The 18,501-nt window shown below is 40.2% G+C and overlaps 2 protein-coding genes across 3 annotated transcripts in view; both read right to left on the bottom strand.

Moving 5' to 3' along the window:
- Nucleotides 1-1,536: 1,536 nt before the first annotated feature.
- Nucleotides 1,537-6,252, bottom strand: LOC115753459 (eukaryotic translation initiation factor 3 subunit M). The gene is made up of 10 exons (XM_030692073.2): nt 6,031-6,252; nt 5,457-5,586; nt 4,433-4,571; nt 4,145-4,357; nt 3,916-4,054; nt 2,738-2,888; nt 2,536-2,645; nt 2,362-2,459; nt 2,209-2,278; nt 1,537-1,894 (listed from the first exon to the last, which is right to left on the bottom strand). Exons 1-10 carry the CDS (start codon nt 6,121-6,123, stop codon nt 1,805-1,807), a joined length of 1,233 nt encoding a protein of 410 aa, XP_030547933.1. The 5' UTR covers nt 6,124-6,252; the 3' UTR covers nt 1,537-1,804.
- A 733-nt stretch (nt 6,253-6,985) lies between these two features.
- Nucleotides 6,986-18,501, bottom strand: part of LOC115753475 (putative methylesterase 11, chloroplastic) — a 34,166-nt gene continuing 22,650 nt past the window's right edge. The window contains exons 3-7 of one of the 2 annotated variants that reach the window (XM_048272208.1): nt 10,480-10,923; nt 9,356-9,592; nt 8,270-8,413; nt 7,813-7,944; nt 6,986-7,607 (exon numbers count right to left, since the gene is read on the bottom strand). In XM_048272208.1, coding sequence (XP_048128165.1) covers nt 7,338-7,607; nt 7,813-7,944; nt 8,270-8,413; nt 9,356-9,592; nt 10,480-10,845 — 1,149 coding nt within the window. In that variant the 5' untranslated portion in view covers nt 10,846-10,923 and the 3' untranslated portion in view covers nt 6,986-7,337. Of the gene's footprint in view, nt 7,608-7,812; nt 7,945-8,269; nt 8,414-9,355; nt 9,593-10,479; nt 10,976-18,501 lie in introns of those variants that run through there. The other variant, XM_030692101.2, reaches the window with a different exon arrangement.

The raw sequence follows: 18,501 nt of genomic DNA on the forward strand, positions 1-18,501 counted from the left end.
CTGTTCGATGCTTGTTTGTCTATTAAGATGAAAGTTTCTTGTTTCATCGGTGCTGCTTGCGATGGCAGAAGTGGTGCTGGCGGCAAAAGTGACCGTCGTGGTGGTGTGTCGACAACAATGGTGGCGGTGACGGTCTTCTTGTGTTTCTTTCTCTTTTTTCCTGTTGCTCTGTTGGGCAATTTAAGTTGATCGTAACAAAGAGAAAAGAAAGAGGAGGAACAGAAGAGATTGAAATTCTAGTTTGGAGAATCTTAAAAGGAAATGGTAAAGGAGGAAAATGGTACCAGTTAATAACCCAAAACGTTCTAGCCAAAAATGGGTCAGGACAGGGCTGGCGCCAGTTAAGACCGTAAGAGGAACTGCATCACAAATTCTACTTTACATCACAGAAATGCTCTGCATGCGCTGCATAATCTAATTAAGAACAAATGTTTTAGGGAAATGACAGGCTATTGCTATTGAACCAACCCATTCTAATTGGTGGTGAGAACCAAACCGGCCTATTCCGGGTGGTTCACATGGGAGTCAATCCTATTCTTTTTTTTTTTTGGTCCAATAGTCAATCCTATTCTGGGTGGTCCAATTTTCGATTTTTGGGGTGAAACTGGACTGATCGAAGAGACTAGACCAAACTGAGAGAACCGGCCTAGAGTATCTAATTATTTTTTTTCTTTTTATTCAGCAAAGGGCAGACCCTCAATTAAATGAGCCTCTCTCTCTCTCCCATACGCACACACATGGAGTTTTTCGCCCGAGCTCGACCTCCATTTCCGCTTAGATTGAACCTTCTTCCAAATTCTCTTCATTTTTGCGCCTCATCACCGTCACCATGGTCTCCACCTCCATCGCATCCGGTTCCTCCTCCATTCATCCAGCCACCCACCTCCCCCAGTCACTTCCTCTAACTCTCTTTGAGACTCACCCACCTGCTGCTCTCATCCTCAGTTCGCTCTCAACCTCTTATTCGCAGTCCTCACTCCTCTCTCATGCTACCATCACCACAGTCTCGCCGTCCACAGCCCTAATTTTGCCGCGCTCCCCATCCTCAATTCTTCTTCTGTTCTCATGCTGTAGAGCATTTGGATCCTTTTGTGCATGGCTTCTTCTGTATAATACTGGCCACAACCGGTGGGGAGTTCGAGCGTTAGGTATAATACCTGCAGGCATAGCAGCTCATTTGGATACTTTTGTGCGAGTGGAGTTCAAGCGCCAGGTATTATGAGTTCTTTTTTTTTTCTTCGTCGAACAGGTATTATGAGTTCAATACAGCATATTGTGGCGGGAATTATATAAAAGAAATTTAAAAAAAAAAAAACCGCCGGTTCCCAGGTAGACCCTGGAATCGGCCTGAGACCTCCGGTCCAGTTCATGTACCAAATCGATCCCAAGGTCAACAAGATCGGTTTATAAGGTGGGCCGACCGACCCACCCTAGAGAACTGAGTACCCCTATTCCTAATTTGAACTCCATGTCTTAAGGAATCAGCAGAGTCTGCTAAGCTGATTCAGCTCTGCCACCTACTTTTAAGGAACCGTCTCGTGTGAATGCTCAATTGGGGAGCAATGCAGCCACCATAAATTCAACAGAAAACGCCAAAGTAGATGGAGGGAGAGGAGGGAGGGGGAAAAATCACTCTCCAATTTGACTTGCTAGGCCAAAAAGCCCAACAAGCGAGCAAACCATCCCCACCAAAAACTGATCGGTATTACAGTTACAATGATTTCTCTCCACTTGATGTTACTTGTCTCTTGACATAAAAGTATTGCTCAAGACCAAAAAGCTAACCCTAGTCCCAAAAATATCTTCAACGGATCATTACCCCTTGCATCGCCTGAGAAGCATCTTCAGTAATTTTGTTTGCTTGAATAGTGCTGATCACGTTTGCAATATTTTCCTGGAGAACGACATTGCAGAAATATGAACTTTGCCTCATACATACTAGTTACATGGTCAATAATTGACATTTCTTCATTAAGTAGGTGTCAATAAGCAAAATCAGGAGAATAATAGGAGTTCCCCGCTTCCCAAGTAATAAGTCTGGAGGCACTGAATTGATTACTCAGCGTCCTTCCAAAAAATATGACAAAGGGGAAATCGTCTTTTGTGGTTATATCAACTAAATATATGTAACAAGAAACCAAGGATCTTTCAATAAACAATTCTTCTCTAAAAGATATGGAAAACCAAGAAGGTTCAATGAGTATGTACCTTCCACGTCGCTAGTTTCCCGCGAAGTGCTACCCACTGCTGCTTTCCAAACACCCTCTCAGTACAACGGCTACATACCAAACGATACTTGTTAACTAGGAGTTATGGTAGTGTGGCAATCAAATCATCAAAACAATAGAAAGCAGGACTCACCTCACTACAACAACTTCATTCATCTGGTCCATTTTACAATCCAGTAACTTGGCAGATATTGCCTTGACTACCCATGATTCAACCTCATCGTCACTAATCTGCAAGGGAGACAAAAAGGATAACCAATTGTTCCAAAGGAAAAGATGAACAAACATTATGGAACGGCAAATCTACCTGGAGGGTATCTCTGATTAGACCATATGGAATCTGTCCAGGGTCACTGGAACCAAGATCCACCAATGACATTAGTCGCATCTTTGTTAAGCAGTCTTCATGTACAAGACCTAGACGGTTTAAGATGTATAATGAACTTAACATATCTAATGTTAGTTTAAAGATAAACTCAAGAAACAAAATAGCGAAGCGAATGTTGTACCATAGCTTTTCAGAGATGCTGAGTTTGCAGTCTGAAATTCCAAGTAGGCATCCAGCCTCTGGGTCATAAATATCTTCAGAAGCTGATAAACTAAAGCATACTTAGCATCCTGCTCTAGTTGCCCTACAGCAGGCATCTCCAGCAAATCACACTGCAATACAGGAACTACCATTTAAAATATGGGAGAAAAATAAAATACATAAACCAATACACACATGCAATTAGCAATACGACAGTTGTCAAGAAATCACATATTCATGCATGGCAAGCTCCAGAGCAAAGATTTTGCCAGAGACTTATTACCCAAAGGAAACAGTCCCACAGAACAGCTTAATTAAATGCCACTAAACTATTCAGTAGTGGCTCTCAGTATCACAAGGTAGTTCAACAATACAACCTGTTGCTAAGGTAAGGCAAAAAATATTGAACAATATAATCAAGTCAATGATCAAAGTATTGCCACTGTGACAGTCGCCTTCTCACCACATTAATAACACACAAAACGACCCTATCTGATCTCAATTGACATTCAGCGAGGGTCCACCATCCTGAGCAGTTTAGATCTAGTTTAGTAATTCTCAGAAATAACTCATTCATCCTAATATAAGGCAGAATGAGTATAAAAATAATGAGCTGTAAATGGAGTTATATTTTATTTTATTTTTTTGGTCAATGAGCTATATTTTAATTACATAGACAATATGGAAGTTATTTTTCTTCAAACGATAGGCAAAGCAAATTAATGATTTTTTCAAGCTCAAGATTTCATCGATCCACCTGATACTTTGAAAAGGGTTGGTCAAACTAGAGGAATTCACTCCAAAAATGACTAATTGAATAAGTTAAAACAAAATTGATCAGGATTCAGTTGGCTGGAAATCAATGGTTAATTATCATTTCTTATTCGAGTAATAATTTAAATGTACCATGAATAAACATCAATAGGGGGAGGGGAATGTTAAGGTACATAGTCACCAAGACACGTAGGAAAGAAAAAACTAAAGACACTTGCGCAACAACTTAGTGATGATGCAAACTGAAGTAGCAGCATGGGAAGCCAAGTGCAATAAAGGAGTCTGAAAGTAAAGCTCACAAATCACAACCAATCAAAACATGAGATGCCTGCAAGTGCTCACAGACACAATCAAAGACAATTTCCAACGACGAGCAGAAAATACCTGGAACATGTCGGGTGCCTTCACAAATTCCACAACTGCTCGCACTGCTTCCTCCTTGGCCGCATTCATTTCATGTGCATCTTCACCAGAAATGGTGGCCAAGTATTTTGTCAGGAACTTGAAAGAATCCTTCGCTGAACTGGATTTTAAAAAATGAAAAAACTTAAGCATACTGACTGGAAAGAAGACAAGGAAATTGATAAAAGAGCAACAAGAAGATGACTCATGCCTTTTATTTTCTCTCAACACATTGGAGACAGTAAGAAAGAGTTCTCTCTGATCCTTGATGCCAATACTCCACTCTTTTAAAAAACTATCCATCTTCTTGACAGAAGGTACAATGTGCTCAGCCACTTTCCCATTAATAGCCAAATTCAGGGATTTCATATACACGTGAAATCGGCCACGAGGAATGTCCAGGAGGTTGTAGAGATTGAACAGGCTGGAAACAAAAGGCACAAGAATGAGACAGCAATAAAGTTGCAAATAATGTTGACTGACCATCACATTCAATTACATCTTCAAACGCAATGCAGGCCTGTCATTCGGTTGCTGAACAATCTTTGCAGATATAAGTTTGGCCATCTCAAGTATTTCATCCGGATCTTCAGATTTTGTCACAGCATTGCAGATGACGGTGAAAACACACTCAAGATCTAAAATACAAGACAGAGGAGTCAACATTAAAATGCCATACATGGATTAGTCACTATCATTTACATAGCATAAGTGCGCACAACACCATACGACAATGAAGCCAAGTGGATGTAAAAATAAATCGAATTTCAAATCAACTATGAACATATAAAAGAGAGTACAATATATTCCTTCAACTGGACTTCCCACTGTACAATATCATTAGATTACAATATGCGTTTCTGGTCCTTTGAATGTTCCCAACTCTTGGTACTACCTTGCTGAGAAATATGGGGAATATGCTTGAACATCAGTGCATTCTATATTATACAGCAGAAAAAGGCGTCTCGTATTTTTCCGGTTCTTCGAGAAGACAGAGACCCAGAATTCATTCTATCAACTACTGCCACCATTTTTATATATCATGACCAAACAGGCTGCAATAAGCACAGGGAAAATAGACGAGTGATTTCTGGTATCTGCCATCCATTTACTCTGACCATGGTTGATATCAAAAAATTGACAGCCATTGGAATGGTGCCCATTGGAAAGGATAAAAATGAATATGAAGAATACAAAGGCTGATTAACAAAAAGGTCGTCCACTGAAATTTTATTTACAAGATGAACTTCATAAAAATATAACATAATATGTTTCCCACACTTCTGTCCAGTCTTCCACTTCCATGTTGTCTATCCAATACAAGCAATCTTGTACTAGGTCTTAGCCAAAAGGGTTGAAAAGGGTATTTCACAGGTCAGTTGACAGGAAGAAACTCAAAGCACAGGAACAACATACATGTCCAAGGAGTTAAACAAGAAAAATGTTGATAAGAATACTAAGCCATATCTTCCGTGTGATTAAGGAGAAGAAAGGGAGAATGCACAAACATGAATAAGATTTACCCTTATCTGAGACCTTGGAGAATATCAAGTCGGCAGATGTGAGCATCAGCGAGACCAAGTCCAACCATCTGCCGCTCACCATGCATTCCTGTGCTTCCACACACAGTCTGTCAACTTGAGACTCCACAACCTGAACAAACCAAGAAACATTCAACATAGGATAAAACCAATTCCCCATCACCTCATTCAATCAGCTGAAATGCAGACCACATCAAAGCAAAAGCAAAGTACAAATAACAAAGCTGCCAAATGAACCCTAGCCCTCCTCTCAGATTTGCTTCCTGATAAAAAATAAAAATTAACCTAATGAAAAAACCAAACTCCCCATCTTCATCCTTTCTCTCGAAAATCAGACAGCTAATGCAGCACCATCACAACAGCAATTGGAAGCTCCTTTTAGCTTTCATCAATCACTCGATCCACCAACCCCTAAGCCTAACCAAGCGACGAACACTGCCTGCTCCTACGGCTACAAATGCATTCGGATTCAGCAATCCAGCTAAATCAGAAAGCAAGGAGACGCGGAAAAATCGAGAACAGAGAAGGCGGGTCAGCGGCGCCAATCGCATCGTACCTCGGGACCGGCGTCGGCCCAAGCGAGCTCGGAGGTGAAGCGGACGACCGAGAGGGAGAGATCGTCCTCGGAAGTCGGAACCACGGTCGTCATTTTCTCGATCGCCGCAGCCTGCAATCTCCGAGCGTTTTGCGGTCGAGCAGCGGCGCGGGAGAGAGCGTGATAAACCCTAGCAAGGTGATTTGGGTGCGGGGAGCGGGTTGCCTGTGAAGATACGGCGGTGCGTTTTATCAGAAAATAGTGTCTTTTACCAAACGAAAAAAGAACTTTTCACCTTTTTACTAAACACAAAAATTATTGAGAAAATTTCAAATAAGGATATGATTCTCTTTTTTTTTTTTTTTTTTTTCTGAAATAAGGTCTTGAAATAAAAAAAATTAAAAAAAGGCTTTCGAAAAAAATAATAACTTAAAATACACACATTATTTCAAAAAAGAATATAACCAAAAACATTTTTGTTATTTATTTATTTTTTCCCTTTCTTCCCGTCAGTGACCAGTCTCAAACGATGGTAGGCCACTGTCGAGGGCCTCGATTTTCACTGAATCTTCAAATTCGAATAATATTTTCACCATATTATCGAGCTGTAACGTAACCATTTTTCATTTGACTAATGCCACAAACAACCTCGGTATTTTTATGTGAAATTAATTAAACATCTTTCGAATTTTTTTTTTTTCCCAAATGGCCCTCATTCTTTCGGAATATAATCACCATCTATCCTTGAATTTTCGACCACCTCGCTGTGGTCACCCTCCTCGAGCGATAAAAGCAAAGGCGATGGTGGGCATGTTGACTACCCACAAAGAAATTTAACTGACAATTAACAGTGAATATCTTTCGAAAAAAAAAATGGCGCAATAAATTCAAGTGGATCTAGTACGTGCTTATGATAAGCTTAACTATATAGAATAGCGAATATAGAAAATGGAGCAAAACCATACATTTTCTGCAGTTCTGGATCAAAAATTCCCATCCCATGAACTATTTTTGTGAACCTTCGGAACTACCACATTCTCATAGACATCTCTTACACCTTGGAAAGCACAGAACTGTGCCATTTACGCCGGCGCTCAGCTGTCGCGGACAGGAGGAGCGATGGCCCCTGACACGATGCCTGAGCTTTGCTCAGGAGGATTCTCGGAAAACTCCGGAGCATTCATGTATGTGTGCAATGGTGCATGATCTCCCTGCTGAACTTGCAAGTCCTGCATTCGGCTCTCACGCGGCCACACCATGGTGAGCATTCTAGCAGGGTCTACGTGGACCGGATCAATCTAAGATTATGCTCACAAGTCTATCCGAGTTCACAAAGTTCTTGATATCTCCACCAAAATCCTGTGTAGGCCTTGAGGCTTCGAGAAGAAAGGCGAGTGATCAGCACCTCTCAGAAGAAATACGCGTTCTGGGGGGTCCGCCTTCACCATGCTCTCCTGGAGCTCGAGAGTAATGGCATTATCTTCGGAAGTCTCTACGTAAAACCGCCTCACGATACCATAATTGTTCGAAAGGCGAAGCTTCTCAAGCACTGGAGCAAAGGGAATAGGTCTCATCGAAACAGATGCTAATGCGACATCCTGGAATGAGCAAAAGCGAAAAAGTGATCACCAGAATCAGTGTGGAATCAGAATTAGCAAGCTCAATGATACATAAGAAAAATGTCTGCAGATGAAACTAACGCAATTTTACAATATAGCTTCAGAAACCAAAATCTTTTGCTATTTTCTGAAGCAGAACAATGTTAGGATGCCAAAGTTTCATGTATTAGGAATGAAGAAAAACCTTGGCAGGGCTCCTGTTAAACAGCAGGTCTCTCAACAGTGACTTGTCCAGGTCAATAGCAGTCGGAGGGTTGTCATTCCCATTGGCATACAAAAATATCTGACTATGTTGCATTAGATCATTTGTGCCAGCCTGCATGTATTTAAGCATAATTCAGGCTAATTGAACAGAGAATGTCCAAGCTTCTTTAACTTCATATCGCAATTAACCATAAAAGATGCAGATTCGAGTCTATATCTACCACCAAGGATGCTGAAGTCTCTCTATGGGCAGCATTTTCCTCCCAAAACCGAGCAAGGTTTAATGGGAGGAGGAGAACAATGGTGGGTAACCTTACCACCAACAAAACTTCTCTGTTTTCAAGCCCCGAACTTCTCACTCCCCTAACTGCCTAGAGAAAAGGAAAAGGGAAAACAAGCAACATGGCATACGTGTAAAGATCCTGTTAAAACCACACCTGCTTTGCAAACGTGTCCAAAGTACTTTGACCATTGGTTAACATGGCAGCTGCTACAAAAATGGCTTTTGAAATTTTAGAGGGAAGCAGTTCCATTGCGTATGATATGCATGCACCCCCAAAATCATGTCCCACCAGGATTACCTGCATGATATTAAAAAAAAGAAAGAAAGTAAGAACCCACTATTTTTAGGGCATTTAGTCAAGTTTGTGCAGCGCCTCATAATTTCCAAAAAAGAACAAACAATTACTAAACCCGATTTACGACTTGAAGCATCAGGCATTTGAAACAAGGCCTCCACACCGACTCCTATCCTATTTTCAGATACAACCACACATATTGTATGCATTGCTGTCACATGTAACAATTCTCCTTCCCCTCTTCTTAACTCTCTCTCCCTTCCCTCATGCAAATTCAACCCAAATAGAGGGTCCTCAAATGGTGAACTCCTTGATCATAAGGGATCATAATTGGTACTTCTACACATCAGTGAAACAACCATTTTTACTTCTAAAAGTTTAAGCTAACAGACAGTGGAAGACGAAGAAATGATAGCATGAAACAAGTCAGAATCACTATAAGAGGGAAAGCTACGATTCGAACTATTGACTTGTTTTCTGATAAAACGTTAAACCACGATGTTTCCTCCCAAAACTTAAGCTGTCGGAACTCAGAGAGCTGGCCTGCAATGTATCATCGTCATATTGCTCAACAATATCCTGATTTGGTACCCAATATGCAAGTCCAGGCAAAACCAGTATCATTTCAGTGCCAGGACAATGATAGAAGTGAAAACTAGCAGGCATCATCGCAACGTCAGCCTGCCTGAGGAAATCATGTGAAAGGATGTCCCCACAATCACCCTGTACATCTCAATAACATGTAACAGGATAGAACAGAATGGCACTGTGTAAAAGTATGCCGGCGTTGAACAGGATTAAACCGCATAAATGGAAGATAATAACAGTGAACAGAATGGAACCATGTAAATCAATGTCCCCACAATCACCCCTGCACCTTGCAAGAATATTAATGCTAAGTGTCATCATTGTCACAGAAAGCAGAGAATCAGATTAGAGGTAAACCTTCTCCCTATCAGCAAGCTTTTCGAGGAAATCAGTCAATGGCTTGACATACTGCGATAGACTTGTGACACCATTTGCATCAAACAAGTGAATCCCGGAACCGGTCAAGTCTATGGCAGTAACCTTGAAACCCCCTTCCTCAAGGAGTGCTATAGTTTTGTACCAACACCAGGCACCAAAACCACCTCCATGAACAAGGATGAAATGGTTTGTTTCTAGATCGTCAATCTTTATTTCCTGTTAAACAAAGAACTTGCAAGGAATCATTCTCACAACATTTTATAAATGACTTTAAAAAATAGCCCCTTGCTCTGATCTTCTGACAGAAAAGTTCACAAGATAAATGAAAAATTACTCTTTCAGGTTCATAAATTCATGCAACAACACAACAGCTCATGAACAGGTACACAATGAAAAAGTAACTGAATACTCTAACTTAATATTCAAGACGGCCCTCTCGAGGCCTGCTGTTGGAATCCCGCTGCAAAATGAAAGTCACGAACAACCTCTCTACAGCCAGAACACTTGTTATCGCACGACTTGAAACACCAAGCTTAAAGATTCCATATTTTTACCATCCCAAAAATTGATAGATCATAAATTCAACCGCATTTGGTATGGTAGGGAGCTTGAAGCAGGATATGGACGAAAAAGTTGTTTCACACCATTGCGCTTCCCATAAAAAAGCTGTGAAGGGTACTATCTCACTTTCCACCTCCATTATGGAGCAAGTCAGTGACATCGAGTTCATTAATGACGCAACGAAATCCCCCAATTATAGCAACCGTCAATGAGATTTGGTCATGGGCAGATTCTATACTTCTTCTTTTTTTTTTGGTAAGGAAAAGAAGAGGAGAATTCTATACTTCTTCTTATCTTCACAGAGTCCAAGTAAGAGGACGCATTAATCAGGCTTTCTTCCAAATCATCCGAGAAAGAGAAAAGATGTGGGGAAAAATCTCCACCACCGATCAAAGCATTTAATATCATAATACAACTCACTTAACTACGTATAAGACAAGTCCAATCCAGCCACCTCCAAACAATCTCACCCAAACTGCACATTAGAAAACCCAGAAAGCAATAGCGCCAACGAGAACGTTCCACACGTTGCCAAGGAATACCTGGTTGACGAGCTGTTGAGGCTGCAACAGAGGATCAGTGAGCGACCGCGCGCGCGAGCTGGAGCTCCTGGGCAGGGCCTGCTTCTTGGGGCCCAAATTCGGGCACCTGAGCGAGGCCGAGCGGTCGAAGGGCGCGGAATCGCCGTCCTGCCGGTGCCGTTGGAAGAGGATCGCGGCAGCGACGGCCTGCTCCCGCGTCAGGGCTTCAACCTTGTCCTTGCGCGACGATCGGGCTCGGCTCCACCGGCTGCCCGAACTGGGGAGCGACGAGGGTGGCTGGCCGTGGCTGGCGATGCGCTTCGTAATCGCGGCGATGCGCCTCTTCTTCACTGGTTTGCGCGAGAAGCAGGTGCACAGATTGCCCATTCTCGTTGCATGTAGAGATAGAGAGAGAAGGTGGGTCGGTGAGTGCTACGCTCTGGTTGTGGAGAGAGAGAGAGAGAGAGAGGAAGGAAAACTGGAAAAGCAGGGGGCTGGCAAGTTTTGAGGCGAAGGTGGACAGTCGGAGAGAGAGAGAGAACCGGAGAAGGTTTTTATACTTTCTGCTTCGGGGAAAAAAAAGCATATTCTATAGAGTCAGCTCGATAAATTTAATTAGGTTATAAATATCATTACATATACTTAGATAAGACGGCTTAATAATTCGGGACCGAGGGTGCGTTTGTTTCGCGGAAATTTCAAGATTTGAAAAATAATTTTCAGAGAATACTTAGTTATAAAGCCAAAAAAAAAAAATGAAAAATATTTTCTTCGTATCCGAAAATATTTAAGTATAAACTTATTGTTGATAATGAAAATATTTTTTATTGACTAATTTTTTTTTCTATGCGATATATAACTAGTAATTTTCCACAAAACGAATGCACCCCGAATTAAACGTTTGTCAAATTTAAAGGGGGATCCGAGGGCCGGCTCAATTGGATAAGGAACGGGACTTAAGCATGTGATTCCCCAATGCGAGCTCGAATCCCCTCGATTCGTAAAGTGCTACCAATATCTCGGGGAGCCGCCTATCCAGCCATGTGACTGGCTAAGTGTTTCCCAGTAGATTAATCGAGCGAAGAGATCGATCCGAGTTCCGAAGTTGGCTTCTGGTTAACTTTCATTTTCATTTTTCCTCGTTTTGATCGGTTTTTATACGATTGAACCTATTCGTCCGCATAATTCGTCTAATCGGTAGGGAACTAGGCACAATAACATAGTTATCAACAATTGACCGGATGAGTGACATAACACCGGGCACAATAATATTGGGGCCTTTATGATCGATGTGATAAGTGATGTTGGCAAACTTCGGCACATTCGGTGTTGAATACGATAGCCCTAAAGCTTCTTAATCGGTCGTTTTTAATTTAAGACTTTTGTTATATATGTCGTATATAATTTGCATTATTTTAGTCCACTTTGTTATTAATTGTTGATTTCCGAATTTCATTTTGATGTCTGGGGTTATTTTCGAAGCTCTTTATGGTACCGAGAGTATTTGATATTTATGTCTGGTGCTCGGAGAATTCTTTCCGCGATTGGCGAGCGATTACGTCGAGAGAGTTCTCTTCAAATTCAGCCCGACACTTGTTCGTTTCGCAAATTGTTTCGATTCATACCGTCATTTCCACCGAGGAAGTGAAGGGTGCGTATGGCAACACTTCTAGAGCAAAAATTCGTTTGGTAATGCAACTTCTGAGGCAGAAATCCTTTTGGGTACGCAACTTCATTTTTCTATTTTTGAAGCATTTTTTTACTTCAGAAGTAATTTTGAAACCACTTGAAAAAGTAAAAAAGAAAAATTACTTCTCAAAAGAATAAGTAGAAAAATCAACTTCTGACCAAAAGTTAATTTATAGAGTAAAAATATTGTCACAAGCGCCCACATTATCGATGCATTATGCCTCGAGGGAACAAATGGGCCACGATGTTTATAATTTGCAATATGATACGGAACAAGTTATCCATGGATGAGACGTTGAGACTCGTAGTGTGCAAAATTAAAATCGATTTTACACAAAGATTAGAGCATGCTCCAACCCTTTTAAGCGCATTTGGAATTTGATTTTCGGCCAGCGATGGACAGAATAGTTACTCAACATTTTGATTTTGATATTTTATTTTTGAATGTGCTTAAGAAATTGATTTGGAAGACCAATCAACAAATTGATTTGTATAAATCCAGGCTATGTTTGGTCATCACGATATAATATATTTTATCGTATCTTATGTTTAGTAGCTATTCAAGGTAGGGTAAAGGTAGAGAAGGCCGGTTCCGGTTCATGAACCGGCCGTTGAAAATTCCGATTCCGGGCCGGTTCAAGTTCCGGTTCGGAACCGGCGGTTCATTTCGGTTCCTTTTTTAATATTAATTTTTAAAATAATAAAATAAACATAATAAATTATAAATTATAAAATACAATCAAATTGTACATTGTAATAAAATATGGGGAAAAAAAAGAGAAAGGAGGAATGGGCTTGAACTTAATGAATTATCATTAAGCGCTTACATATCTTCTTGGGGATAGAAGAATCAAAGCACATATAGTTCTTTTACCTTTGAGAACCCCAACTTACCTTATCGTCAATCGTCGCTACCCGTTGTGGTACCTATGGCGGTGGTATCTCCAATATCATCGCTAAAAAATTCGTGTTCACGATCCAGCTCTTAGTGTCGATATTTCGCCCCCGTCCAATCGTCAACACAAGCTTGAGCTTCCACGGACTTCGGGCTTAATCTTGAACGGCGAGAGTCCAAAATTAATCCTCCAGCACTAAATGTTTGTTCAATCGCAACCGTTGAAGAAAGGGTTATTAATATCTGACGAGCGATGAGGGCGAGAACTGGATAATCGATTTGGTGACTCTTCCACCACTTCGGGATTTCGAAATCTGTACTATGTTCTGCATCACGAAACTCAAATTGAGTGGTTAAATATTTTTCTAATTCGGAAATACTACCTGTTGCCCCCTTTTTTTTTTTTGCCTACTCTTAAGCATATTATACCCTCTACTAAGTGAACTACCACATTCGTTACGTGAGGCAATAGATTGTAAAGATCCGGAATCATTTAAACCATATCTATTACAAAATTCTCCATATAATACTACTATAGATTCTTTAACATCTCCTAGTATATTTGAAATATCTATTAAATCTTCCAAATGTAAACAATCATGATAATACACATTCAAATAATCTAGTAAACCGTCTAATTTAATACGTGGATCAAAAACAATACCAACTAAATAGACAAGAGGAATTTGCAAATAATAATCCAACCATTTTTCTCGCATTACTAAAATAGTTCGAGCTAATTCGGTATCATTTTCATATTCACTAAAAACACTACCAATATTAACACACTCTATTAAAAATAAATTCGTAGTAGGTAATAAATACCGGATAAAGCCTTAGTAGCATCATTAAAAATTTTCAAAAAATCTAAATTTTTTTTGCAAACGTCCCAATGTTAAGGAAGTAAAGTAATTTCGAGAATATTTTGTGAAATAAACATATATAATAAATCTTTATAATCAAAAGTTTGCCGAAGCAACTCGTACGTAGAATTCCAACGAGTCGGAATATCTTTTGGAAATCTTCCTGCCCTTCTCCCATTTTTATTTACAAAATTTTCCCCAAGATTTCATAAAATGGGGACGACTCTATAAAAATTTAATTGCACCCTTTATTGGGGCGAGAGAAGTGTCAAAAGTTCGTAAACCATCTTGTACACATAAATTTAAAACATGACAAGTACATCTAATGTGAAAAAATTGTCCCCCAAAAGTGGGTTTGCAAATATTTTCTAATTCGAGAATGAAAGCGGTATTTGCGGCGGCATTATCAAAACCAATTGAAAATACTTTATTTATCAAATTATATTCTTCTAAAACTTGCCTAATTATTCTATAAATATTATGAGCCGATTGTCTTTCATCAAAAACTCGGAATGCAATAAGTCTTTTTTGAATCGTTCAATCGTCATATATCTAATGACACGTGACACCCATATAAGAATGAATTTGCCAAGGATTACTCCAAATATCACTACCTATATGCACATGTCCATTGAATTCTGCAAAAAATTTTGCTAAAGATTTTTTTCCTTTTTTATAAAGATGAAAAAGTTCGTGTTTAAGAGTATTTTTTGGAATAGTTGGCGCTTGCGGAACCAATGCAGTATTTATCAAATATTTCATATTAAAATTTTCACCAGTATTAAACGGAGCATAATCAAGGGCAACATATTCAGCTAATGTTTGTTTATAAAGTGCATCGGTGTAACGGAATATAGGATGAGGATTAGAAGTGGCGTACCTAGAAATTTGTTGTTGCGTATTGTCAACCCCGCTTGCGTTGGATGTTTTTTCATTAAATGCCGACGAAATGTTCCGTAGCCGTCTCCTTTCGTAAATCTATATGTTTGCGAACAATATTTACATTTTATACTATACTTACATTCGCCTTCATCACGTACCTTGTCGAAATGTAGCCACAAGTCGGATGTATTATCTCGGCCCTTCCGTTCCGACTCATTTGCCGTTGACGTTTCTTCGACACTAGTGGGAGGATGAAGACTTTCTTGTGTTAGGATGTGCACGACGTTCGGAATCGGGACATAGTTGATATTATCGTCGTCGTCTTCCCAACTTGCATACTCACGAGGATCATATTCGGGAATGGGATACTCGGAATCTCCCATAGTCATCTTGCCCTTGTCAGCATTTCTACTTCCACTTGCCATTTTTGAGAGAATTGATCGAAAATCCGATTGAGAGAATTGAGTCGGGATTGAGAGAATTGAGAGAATTTGAGCGATTTGAGAGAATTTGAAAGAATTGTTCAGAGAATTTGTGAGAAAAATGAAAGGGGGAGCATATATATTTATAGGCAATAATTGAAAATAATTCTTTTTTTTCCCCCAACGGCCAATTTGGCCATTGCCAACAACGGCCCAAAGTCGTTTGGGGGGAGGGGGGCCCGGGGCGGAGAGCCGTTGGGCTCTTCGCCCCACGGCCCTTTTACTTTTTTTTTTTTTTCATGATTCGAAACCGGCCCGGAACCGGCGGTTCCGGGCAGGTTCCGGGCCCACGGGCCCAAATGGTATTGTCTAGGTAAAGGGGATATAGCCTGAATAAAAAAATCTCATGAGAGGGATAGATCGGGATAAAATTTCTCAAAAGAGCAGACATTAGGAGAATCATATTTTTTTCCACAACCACTGGCTCTCCTCCGCGCCCGATTGCCTTTTCGACGGCGGCGACCGTTAAGTGTGGTTGCCTCTCCAACGGTGTTAGGTTGGGGTCTCTAGTCGCAAAGCCGGATATCTCCACAATCTTGTTATTTAATTGACTATTTAGCGAGATATGAGATCATATCCATGTTCTTTCATTGATTGAACCTTTCCAACATTCAAAAGGGGTCTCGATGTGTTACGAAGAACTCGAGGTTGATCATTGACTTTCAAGATAACTCTTTTGGACGATTTGCATAAGTGCATCTTTAACTTGTGAAAAGAGGTTGAACAATTCAATTATTCAGCACTTGTTTATTCATTCGACAAGACAACAAGTAAGGCTAACGGGTTGTTCTCAAAGAATTCAACTCCGAATCAAGACTCATGGTTCTAGGGGGTCTGTTCGGCCGATATCGTGCTCGAATTCAAATGTCACAAACCTCTCCTCAACAATTACTTACTTATCAGAACTCATCACTGAATAATTTCTAAAGCATTCTAGTGTTTCAGCAAAACAAAGTTGATATCAACCGTGTCTTGCCTCTATTTATCTGATTTTATATCCGCAATTCACCAAATAATAGATGAGATATAATAAAATATTTAGATTTTTATGCTATCATATCCAGTCCTATCCCGATTAGAAATCCGAATGACCAAACATAGTCTTAGTTCACAAAAACAGTACGACCTACGTGTATGTGTGTGTGGAATTCCTATAGTTTTTTTTAGAAAAATTTTCAATTAAACCAATTGGACAATTTATATAATTAACAATAACAAGAGATATTGACCAAAAACAATCGACGTCAATTCCACGAACTTTTCCGACCAAAAAGATAAAAATTCCACGACCATAAAGACTTACTCAGATGAGTCAGATGAGAAGAACTTGCTCCTCGCGTGGTTGAAAATCGGGGACCACGAAGCACGAAGTCATTCGCTTTTCAAGCACCGTCAAGATAAAAAAGAGAGGTGATTATTGAATATTTAAAAACTGTTAATCTGCTGCTTAAAGCAACGTCAAAAGTGATTAGAATCTTGCTAAAAAGGCTAGTTTAGTGCAGAGGAAAAGGAGTTCTCCAGCTAGAAAGGGAGGCTTGATGGCTGAATCCTTACATAATCCCAAGTCTGGCTCTCAGCCTAATTCATCGCCTCTTTTGAAAGAAAGAAATTCATTTCAAACTCCCTTCGTAGAATCAAATTAGCTGAGCTCGTTAATTACTCGAGGCAATCAAACTTAAGCGCAGAAGGGCTCGGCGATCGCGGCGGTGTCTGATTCGAACGCCAATCGATTCGATCCATCGATATTTGAAATTCATCTCACATTTTCGTTGAAAATAATACAAAATTAGCCGAATTACGCACAACATGAGACGGTGAAAGCGCTGAAGCTTCCTCGATCGGTCGCCTAACAAGTGCCCTCGAAACAATGGGCGGTGAAATCCCGCCGACAACCGGCCTTAGCCAGGGGCCATCTCTTCCGCCGAAAAAAAAAAAAAAAAAGAAAAATCTCCTTCTCCATCCTCAGAATCGCATGACAAGGGACTGATGCAAAGGCTAATGAATAAAGGTTGGGGGGGAGCTCCTACGGTCCGGACAGGGTTGGTTGATGAGCTCCACAGTTATTGCCGGGAGGTCAATGGTCATGGCCTCGGTCTGAACAGAAGCATCGATCCCGGACTTTGAATGCCCTTTTGTCTGCATCTTTTAAGGGATCGGCAGAAGGATGGTGGAAGGAAAGTAGTTGCGTCGTCCAACTTCCACGACATTTCAATGGATGGACGAGAACTCGTCCACGCTTTTAAAGTGTGTTCATACCATCACCTCCCAACTATCCACCCCTCTCTCTCTCTCTCTCTCCATCAACAACACGATGACAAAGAGATAACAGAGATGAACTGGCCTAATTTCTATCAAAAAAAAAAAAAAAACTCTCAACTTTAGGTTCGATTCTAATACAGCCCCGAGCTTTTTCTTTTTCTGTCTGAAAAATCTCTTACTCTCGTTGTGGTCGCCGCCGCATCCAAAGATCGCCACTAGTTTCTTTAGAATTATCAACATCGGGATCACGTTAGAGATTCGTTATCAGAACCTACGCCTTCATAATACCTTGTAAAGCTTGTGAATAAGGCTCGTGTTGATAATATCAAAAATTAATCAATGGGGATTCTCGGATACGGGAGGCAAAATTGGGACTAGAATGAAATATGGTGATCCGTTTTTTAGACCAAAAAAAAAAAAAACGGGCAGAATTGGTATTGGACCTACAGGTCGGAGTTTTTTGGGGAATTAGCCTAAGATGAATTTCGCGTCAAGATGAAGATGAAAGAAGAATCAGAGATGCTAAATCATGCCTTGCCCGTACTAGGGTTTCATTGTATTCCAGCCTTCCTGAGTTGTTAAGTTAGTATCACGTGTAACGGTGAAATCACTTGTCGTTGTAGCTTGCTGGTCCTATGTTGACGTACTCAACTTTTAACTTAATGTACTTTTGAAATAGAGTTGTTCGCTATTACACGACATTCTTTCTCAACTAATACTACCTGGGGATAACAGTACAAGTAGTCCACCAATATGTAATATAATCCTTGAATTTCTAACGTGATCCTTGAAATATTGATAAATATTCTTTGTAGTCCCTATACTATATAATTTGTGCAATGTAGTCTCCGAATTTAGATCGCTTGTGCAATATCTTCTCTGAATTTTTAATTTGTTCGATATGGTCCATAAATTATGGCTAACTTTCGATGTAGTCCTTAGATTGTATGAAAATATTTAAAAGTTCCAAAAC

This window comes from Rhodamnia argentea, chromosome 11 (assembly GCF_020921035.1).
Source record: "Rhodamnia argentea isolate NSW1041297 chromosome 11, ASM2092103v1, whole genome shotgun sequence".
Taxonomy (NCBI): Eukaryota; Viridiplantae; Streptophyta; class Magnoliopsida; order Myrtales; family Myrtaceae; genus Rhodamnia; species Rhodamnia argentea.

What these genes read in the sequence shown, in the direction of transcription:
- LOC115753459 (XM_030692073.2), bottom strand. Translation starts at nt 6,123, where the DNA reads ATGACGACCGTGGTTCCGACTTCCGAGGACGATCTCTCCCTCTCGGTC. An exon ending in CTCCAAGGTCTCAGATAAGG is followed by an intron (nt 4,572 to 5,456) that starts GTAAATCTTATT and finishes CTTGTATTTTAG; the next exon opens with ATCTTGAGTGTGTTTTCACC. An exon ending in AGGCACCCGACATGTTCCAG is followed by an intron (nt 2,889 to 3,915) that starts GTATTTTCTGCT and finishes CCTGTATTGCAG; the next exon opens with TGTGATTTGCTGGAGATGCC.